At 47.9% G+C, this 9,363-nt stretch overlaps 1 protein-coding gene across 1 annotated transcript in view; it reads left to right on the forward strand.

Moving 5' to 3' along the window:
- DCAF12 (DDB1 and CUL4 associated factor 12) overlaps positions 1 to 9,100 on the forward strand; it is a 306,661-nt gene extending 297,561 nt beyond the window's left edge. The window contains exon 9 of the mRNA XM_078674716.1: positions 8,141 to 9,100. Within this exon, the coding sequence (XP_078530842.1) occupies positions 8,141 to 8,299 (159 nt within the window). The 3' untranslated portion in view covers positions 8,300 to 9,100. The remainder of the gene's footprint in view (positions 1 to 8,140) is intronic.
- The last annotated feature ends 263 nt before the right edge of the window (positions 9,101 to 9,363 follow it).

A 9,363-nucleotide genomic window follows, 5' to 3' on the forward strand; every position in this document is an offset into this window, starting at 1 on the left:
TGCTGGTGTCGTCGGGGGCGAGGGTATGTAGGGAGGGTGCGTCGTTTGTAGGGTAGCGGGATGGTGGGAGGTAGACTGGGCTGTGAGGAGAGAAGGTCTTTGATTGCGTGAATGTCTTTTTTGATTTGTAAGATTTCCTCTTTGACTTGTTGGAGGGTGGATAAAGTCAGGTCAGGAGGGTCATTGGGGAAGGTGTTGGTGGAGAGAGCCGTTGGTGAGTGTTTGAGTGGTGAGCTGGAGAGCAGGCAGGGTATCGGGGGGGGGGGGTATACTAGCGTTGTTGAGGGGTTCCGCGGTGCTAATGAGTGGGATGGTATTCAAGGTGTGGACGTGTTTGTGTGCGAGGGGTGTGGGTGATGCAGGTGAGACAGGCGGTGGGTGGGAAGCATAGGTAGTGACTTCAGTGGGAGACGGTGCCGGTGAGTAGAAGAGTGATTGTAGGCTGAGGATAGTGGGGGAGACAGGAGGGTAGTGAGGGCTGAGAATAGGAGGTGGGAGAGAGGGGGATGCTAAGGTAAGGGAGGAGGTATGTTCTGTATCTTTTGTTGGGAGGGAGATAGAGTTGTGAGTGGGAGTGGGGAGGGAGCAGGGAAGGGAGAGGTGTCTGCCGTGGGGGGGATGGGTGGATAAACTCCGAGTGATGGTGTGTGCAGATGTAGGCGTGTTGTGGGTGGGAGTTGTTGTGTCAGGTGTGAGAGACTCGTGGGTGGGAGTGGGGAGGGAGATGGGGAGGGAGAGGTGTCTGTCGTGGGGGGGATGGGAGGGGGGGTGGATAAACTTTGGGCGGTGGCTTGTTCAGATGGTGGTGTGTTGTGGGTGGGGGATGGTCTGCCCGGGGGGGGAGGGATGGAGGGGGTATGAGTGGGGATAAGAAGGGTCATGTTAGAGGGGCTGCTAGTATGTGCGGTGGAGTTATTTGTGACTGTCCTTGGGGAGTGGGGGGCGTTAACAGCAGGTGGGCCATTTACTTGGGTGCTAGGGGTAGAAGTGTAGTAGGTGGTGGCTGCGACATCAGGGGTGATAGTGCTGGCGGAGTTCTGGGTGGGGGTCCGCAGCTTGGAGAGGTGCTCTTTGAAGTTGGGGAACAGGTTGTCTAGTAATTCCAGGTTCTTGTCCGTGGATTGGATTAGGACAATCCCGTTATTGTAGATAGTAATGGTAGACCTGCCAGGGAAGAGGTGGGAAGGTGTGATGGTGAGAATTAGGCCATGAGTTGTTTTCCTAGTGGTGGAGACTGTGAGTAGGGATAGAAAAGTTTTTCTCCATTGGGCCCTGCGTGAGGTGTGGAAGATGATATCAGTATTCAGGGCTCCATTGCCCGGTGAGAAGTAAGTGTCGGCAAAGGGTGTTTCAGGGTGCGACCTCAAGAAGTTGTGTTTAAAACGTTTAGTGGCATTTTTGGAGAGAGGAGTGGAGGGGTAGTTAATTCTAAAAGTGTGCTTGCCGTTGAGCTCCATTTTATAGAGGCTGTGGTGTTAGGAGTAGGAAATAGGACGATAGTACAAACTGTCAACCGCTAGTTACAGGGCCACGGAAGACACTAGTGAGTGTCACTAGTGATAGCCTATAATATAAATAATATACTGGAATAACATAAAATACCTATGCAGGCAGTAAAATACCTGAATCGAAAGTGACAGTAGTGTGTAGTCAAAAATATGTGGGGTACATGTGTCAGTAACAAAATACAATTGCAAACCAAAGTCAAATGCAGAAGAAAAAAAAAAAAAGTGTTCACATTCTGTGCATTACAAATGTTCAAAATAAAGCTAGGAGTGTAATACTGCAATAATAGGCATACATTCTTTCATATATGAGGTAGCAATCTGCGCGATACATATGTTCAAAATATAGGTAGAAGTATAATACTACAATAATAGGCAGACATTCTTTCACACTAGTCTAAAATACTAAAGTCCAACAGAGACTAGTCTAAAATGGTCGCCACATAGTTCAGATCGAGACAGTAGTCCTCTGTTTGTTGCAGTGCCGGCAGGGGAGATAGAGATGTAGTCCTCTGTCTACTGCTGTTACTTTAGCACAGGGGAGGAGATAGCATTTTCTGTTTAAGCAAGCAAAGCTCAAGGCTAGCTGAGAGGAATTCTTATCTCTGTGTGGGGGAGTTAAGCAGAGGGGCCACGTGGACAACAGAGGTAGGGGGGGGGGGATTTATTGCTACAGTTTTATGGTCCCAGCCATTTTGAACAAAGGAGTTAGAATTTTCTTAACAAGAGAACAGGCGGGTGGGAGAAGTAAATACCTTCAGTTTCTGTGCGCCTGTAAATATTTCCAGTAGAGTTTTACAGAAACACTGCTTTAGTCCATGAGAAGTATGTGGCTGTATGTACTGTATGTCCTTGATCTCACATCGGGGCTCCCAGCCTGTATTATCCTGAAAAGCGGCTCAGCAGTTTGCCAGGTATCCACCGGTGTCGATGGGGGCAGGCTTCGGTCTTCTGTCGCCCCTACAGCTCCTGCAAGACTCCCGGATCACTTCACTCGCTTGCACAGCTAAAAGCTTCCGGGTATAGTTTTGCAAATTTCCCTTTAAGAGTTCTGATTCTTCGAAACACCATATCGAGCTCCTTTTTCATATCCACCAGGGTCCGAGTATGATTCAAGAATCTCTCATTCATTTGCTGCATTCTTCCATTGGAAAGGTTATTAAAATTCAGTAGCATCTCATTGGTCTTTTCAAACCTATCCAGCATGTGTCTCTGGGCCAGTATTATGGCATTGACATCTTCAGAGTTCACCATGCTTAGCATTCTCCCGCAAAATACATCGGAAGCTGTCGGGTCCATATTCCTCTCCCGTGTGACCAGGCATTTCCCCTCCAATAAACTTTAGCCATTTTGATCTGCCATCATTCTCCGGTGGGGGGGGGGGGGGCGGCGGGGGCGGCGAGCCCTCCGTAAACGCACACAGCGACCGCCGTGACAGCCACACCGTCCTCCTGGTGCAGCGGTGTCGGGACTTCGGAACTTCCCGCCGCCTTCTGGGGTCCCTGGGCAGGCAGCGGGACTCAGATGCCTGGGATGTAACGGCGACCGCAGGCATGCACCGGGCAGTCCACTGCAGACGGTGTTCGCAGGCTCAGCGGGACTCAGATGTCCTGTCAGTCCATTAGTGTGGCGGTGTCATGTCTTCCTACCGCAGTCCCGTCTGGGGTCCCCGGGCAGTCAGTGCAGGCGGTGAACGCAGGCAGGCAGCGGGGCTCAGTCGTCCGGGATGTGACGCCGACCGCAGGCAGGCACCGGGCAGTCCACTGCAGACGGTGCCCGCAGGCAGACAGCGGGTATCAGGAATCAGATGACCGGGCAGTCCACTGCAGGCGGCAATCGCAGGCACCTCCTGTGGCACCACCGCTTAGCTCCAGCCGTCCCGGTCTCCACCGTTGCTCCGCCGAGGTTGCAGGGGTCTCAGTCGTCCATGCTGCAGGTATGTTATTTGCATCTAATTTACCAGTTACTTTTTAAACTCCAGTTACTCGTTAATCCAGTTACTTCTTTACGGCCATTTACATGCTTTCCTCGCTGATGGTGGTGCGTGCTCGCTGATGGTGGGGTTCTCTCCTGACGTGCAGGCTGCTCTCATTGATTTACCATTTGATGGTTCACAGCTTTTTGGTGAAAAGGTGGACTCTGCCCTGCAAAGATTTAAGGACAGTAAGGCTACAGCAATGTCTTTGGGTCTGCAGACTCCAGCAAGAGGCTATGGATATAAACGTTACAATGGATTTGGGAAGACTTCCTTTCGTGGATCCAGACAGCCTCAGCAACAGAAGCAGAACCCCTTGTATAGGAACTACAGGGGTAAAGGCAGAGGTTGCCTTTGTGCAGCTGGACGGCAACCCTCTTCCTCCTCCGCTACTACTCCAACCCCTCCTGGTAATGCAGGAAAGCAGCCCTAGATCCACCATCCTGAATCACGTGGGTCCCGTGGGAGGTCTGCTTACCCATTTTCTACAAGATTGGAAATTAATAACTTCGGACATTTGGGTTTTAGATCTTGTAGAAAATGGGTATGCCATTCCCTTCAGGGAATTCCCTCCTCCTTACCCTCCTTGTCAGGGGTTTTGCACTGAGGATCATTTGCTTCTCCTTCAGAAGGAGGTTCTTACCCTGTTACAAAAAGGTGCGATAGAGGTGGTTCCAGAGCAGGAAAGGGGTCAGGGTTGCTACTCCTGTTATTTCCTGACCCCTAAGAAGGATGGCAGATTTCGTCCTATCCTGGACCTCAGAATCTTGAATCTGTTTCTCACACAGGAGAGGTTCAAGATGCTCACCCTAGCGCAGGTTCTTCTAGCGCTGCAACTAGAGGACTGGATGGTGTCCATCTACTTGCAGGATGCGTATTTCCACATCCCTATCCTGAAGTCGCACAGGAAGCATCTCTGTTTTACGGTTGGATCGCAACACTACCAGTTTGCGGTCCTTCCGTTCGGTCTTACGACCTCACCTCGAGTCTTCACCAAGGTGATGGCAGTGGTGGCCGCCCATCTCAGGAGGTCGGGGATTCCAGTTTTCCCCTACCTGGACGGCTGGCTGTTGAAGGCAGAGTCTCCAGAGATGGTACGTCATCATCTGCAGATTACAACCCAGCTGTTGTACAAATTGGGTTTTACGATAAATGTTCCCAAGTCTCACCTGGTGTCCTCTCAGCGCAACCTGTTCATAGGGGCGGTACTGGATACCACTGTGTGTCGAGCTTTCCAGCCTCCACTAAGGATTCTCGTTATTCAGAAAATGATTCCCTTGTTTTACAATGGAGCGGTTGTTCCAGTTCTGAAGGTCCTTCACCTGCTCGGTCTGTTCGCTTCCTGCATTCTGTTGGTCAACCGTGCATGCTGGTACATGAGGGTGCTCCTGTGGTGTCTCCGCAGGCAGTGGTATCAGCACAACGGAGATCTCAGGGAGTCAGTCAGGATCTCCAGAGAAGCTGCAGCGGATCTGTCTTGGTGGGCGTGGATGGCAATCTGTCTCAAGGAAAGCCCTCCCACCATCAGTGGCCACAGTGATAACGGATGCTTCTACCCTAGGTGCTCATCTGGGGTCTCTGGAGATCAAGGGTCTTTGGTCTCCAGAGGAGAGATTGTTTCATAGCAATCTTCTGGAATTGCGGGCGATACGTTTGGCGCTCAAGGCCTTTCTCCCCTCCCTTCGCGGTCAGTCGGTTCAAGTCCTGACGGACAACACTGGCGCGATGTGGTACGTCAACAAGCGGGGAGGAGTAGGGTTGTACCGTCTCTGCAGAGAGGCGTTGTGGCTCTGGTCCTGGACTCAGGACTAGCGGATTTACTTGATGGCAAATCATCTGGCCGGGCTGCTGAACGTGCTTGCGGACAGTCTGTCGGCAGTTCTCTGCCGACCACGAGTGAAGGCTGTATCCGGAGGTAGTTCGACACATCTTCCGGACCTGGGGAACTCCTCGGGTGGACCTGTTTGCCACTCTCAAGAACGCGCACTGCCTGTCATTCTGCAGTCTACAGTTTCCGATGCAGGGAACGTTGGGGGACTCGTTTCAGTTGAGTTGGAGCTCACAACTCCTTTACGCGTTTCCTCCCATACCCTTGATTCCTCTGGTTCTAAGGAAGATTCACCAAGACCGGGCCCAAGTAATATTGATCGGCCCGCATTGGGCAAAAAAGGGTGTGGTACACAGACCTTCTTCACCTCTCGTCGCACCCTCCGCTCCGTTTCGCCTCTAAGGGTAGACCTCCTCTCGCAGTCGGAGGGGCAGGTTCTACACCCCCACCTCCAGAGCCTGCACCTTCATGCCTGGAGATTGAATGGGGCTAACCTAAACTCTTTTTCTCTCCCGCCTGACATGGTGGATGCTATATTTTTGGCCAGGCGACACTCCACCAAGTCTATCTATTCCTATAGGTGGTCGAAATGTGCTAGATGTTGTGGAGAGAAATCTATTTATCCTTTGAAGGCACATCTTTCTGATGATCTTTGTTTTTCTCTTCATTTGGATCAGCAGGGTTGTGCTGTAGCCACTGTTATGGTTTAAATCTTTTTATTGAAACATTTCCAAAACATATTCAGCATGTTGGGGGCAATACCAAAGCCGTGCGTCACGACCAGAGTATGCCATAGCAAGGAATCTGTGCAATATCATACTTAAGGCAATGGAAAAAACATAACATTGCTCAAAGATGAAGGGTAATCCCTCACTCCCTCCCCTACCCCTTGTCCACGAAGAAACAAAATAAAAAAAGGAAAAAAGCTTGGTCTAGCGTTGGTCAAGCAAAATAGCACATCAAGTCCCCTCTTATTGTGGTTCCGAAAGACACAGATGGCAGAGGTACCTGGGACAGGTGACTTCCCTAAATTCAGCAGAGAGGGACAAGAACGGTTGCCATAGATCGTTGAATGCCGATCCTTTACCTGCTGTGGTTAGAGTTAACTCCTCCGTACCTAACACATGCCAAAGGCGGTATAGCCAACCGGTAAAGTTAGGGATCTGGGAAGTACGCCAGTGTGTCAGGATGTTTTGGACTGCAGATCCCAACGCTATTGCAATTAGGCGCCTCTACAGGACTTTAGGGGATAGGTTAGTGGGTTCGGGATCTAGCCACTGTTAAAGGCTATTTGTCGGCTTTGTCTGCATTTCTTTGTTTGCCTGATCAACCTTCTCTTTTTAAGTCTCCAATAGTCTTAAGGTTCATTAAGGGGCTTACTAACATGTTTCCGCCCACTCCTTTTAGTACACCCCAGTGGGATTTAAATCTGGTGTTAACTTTTTTTAATGGGTTCCACTTTTGAACCTATGCATAGTTGTCCTTTGAGGTTACTGACATGCAAGACGGTCTTTCTAGTGGCTATCACTTCGGCTAGTAGGGTGAATGAGCGTAAGGCTTTGAGTTCAAAGCTGCCTTTTCTGACCATACATGCTGAAAGGATGGTACTCGGGACCAGGGCTGCTTTCTGCCTAAGGTGGTAACTCACTTCCATCTAGGACAGACCATTACTCTCCCTACTTTTTATCCTCCCCCCTCACCCTTCCAAGGAGGAGGAGAGACTTCATCGTTTGGATCCAAAGAGGGCGATTAGCTTCTATGTGGATAGAACAAAGGATTTTCGTCAAGATGATCAGCTCTTTGTTGGATATGCTGGTCGTATGAAGGGCAAGGAGGTGCACAAGCGCATTTTATCTTGGTGGATCATCTTGTGCATCAAGATATGCTACTCCCTGCCTGGTAAGGAGCCTCCTGTAGGCATTCAAGCTCATTCCACCAGGGCTAAATCGTCTACTTCTGCTTTGTCCAGGGATCTTCCTGTATTGGATATCTGTAAAGCCGCAACTTGGGCCTCCCTCTATACTTTCGCGAAGCATTACTGCTTGGATTCCGAGGTGAGGGGAGATGGCCATTTTGCGCTCTCTGTTTTGCAAGACTTTTTGATATAGAAGGGTGGACACCCTCCTCCGGGGATTGGACTGCTGTGGGATTCTATTCATAAGGTGAGGAATTCACAGGCAGATGTATCCATCAGAAGAACAAGTTACTTACCTTCGGTAAAGCTTTTTCTGGTGAATACAGTATCTGCCTGTGGATTCCTCACTGACCCACCCGCCTCCCCGTTGTCCACCCTTTTATACCTTAAAAGAGGTATTGATTAATATGGTTGGTTCATGTTGAAATTTATATTGCCTCTGTTTTGACCTTGTTAGGTTTATAGGAAATGTTTACTTTCTTTGATTTCCTATTTCACTGTACACTGTGTGTATTTGTGTGAATACTGTGTACTATGTATGCATTGTCTCTATGGTTGGTCCGCCCGTTTTGCCTCAGTGGCACGGAAAAAATGGGTGGAACTGACGTCATCACGCCAACGTCGTTCTCTTATGGCTCCTGGTGACGTCATGCGGAGCCGCGTGCAGAGCCATGGCATTGTGACGAAATAGTCGGCGCGGAGAGCTAGGAAAATTTTCCGGGGAATGCTGCCGCAGGGGATATAAATAAGTTGAGGAATCATAAGGTGAGGAATCCACAGGCAGATACTGTTTCCACCAGAAAAAGTATTACCAAAGTTAAGTAACTTGTTCATTACAAACCATAAGTGTTTCCTAAAATATACAAATGAAAAAGTGTGCATATTACTCCATATAGACTTTGTTTTCTTTCCAACAGAATCATGATGAAACATGGAGAAATTACTTCTCGGACATTGCTTACTTCCCCAATGCTGTTTACACCCACTGCTACGACTCATCTGGAATGCAGTTGTTTGTAGCAGGAGGTCCTCTTCCATCCGGCCTGCACGGAAACTACGCTGGACTGTGGAGCTAACGCTTGTTCACTTCAGAAATGCAAATTAAATATTATTTCTGCCTTCATTTTTATCATCCATGAAGTATCTTTTTTTTAAAAAAAGATGTGACTTTTTAAAAACAATTTTGCTTTGACATCTAATCTTATTTGAAGGAGAACACCTGTACCTTTTTCTAAAAATGCATTTCGGGTTTACTTTCCCAAGATTCATCCCTGAATTGCATCATCCACTGATGCATTTTTCCCTTAAATGGTAGTTACTGTTGCATGAACTTGCTTTTTTAGACACATTAAAACCATGTGGATTAAATGTCATTTAAAAGGATCTTTTTTGTGGTTTTTAAACTGTTATCAAGCCAGCAGCTAATTTATTTAAAAATCATATACCAGGGACTGAGAGACACTTGTATTTTAAGAAAAAAGTATGTTTCCCATCATATTTTTAAATTTTTGGGAGTTCTCTGTTCTATTTCCATGCTTTCCCCCACCCTCTCCTCCTTGCCGTTTCTTGCAAACAGGCATACATAACCAGACCCTGCTATAAAGTAGGGGTTATTAATTATTGAACGGCCGTGTCCAGATTTTCTGTGAAAGTCTTGGGGCTAATGTGTGTAAAAGGAACTTTTGTCTATATACAAATTACACATTTGAGTGACCCGAAGTGGTGACTGATTGTCATTAAACTAGTCCAAAAATGTGTTATTTCTTTATCTGCAAAGTCCTTATTTGGGGACTACTTTTATCTTATTTTTTAAAAGTGCAAGTCTGTCAACACTGTATATTAAAGAGAAAAAAATCAATAAAGTGAAATGGAAACTTTCTTGTTTGGGACTGAAATTACTACATGCACTGTTCTACATTATTAATGGCAGGATCACTTATCACTGATGTTCTTTAAACTGAATACTACTCCACCCCATTGACTGACACAATATAGATTTGGATCTATATTCTTTTCCTTAGAGAATAGAGTAGCTTGGACCCACCCCCTCTTCTATAATTCTATCTAATGTCTAGTACAGCAATGCATTGTATGTTCAAAGCCTAACAGTCTGTGGTGAGGAGCTCTAAGACCGACCAGA

The sequence above is a fragment of the Lissotriton helveticus genome, chromosome 2_1, assembly GCF_964261635.1.
Source record: "Lissotriton helveticus chromosome 2_1, aLisHel1.1, whole genome shotgun sequence".
In the NCBI taxonomy this organism is placed as follows: Eukaryota; Metazoa; Chordata; class Amphibia; order Caudata; family Salamandridae; genus Lissotriton; species Lissotriton helveticus.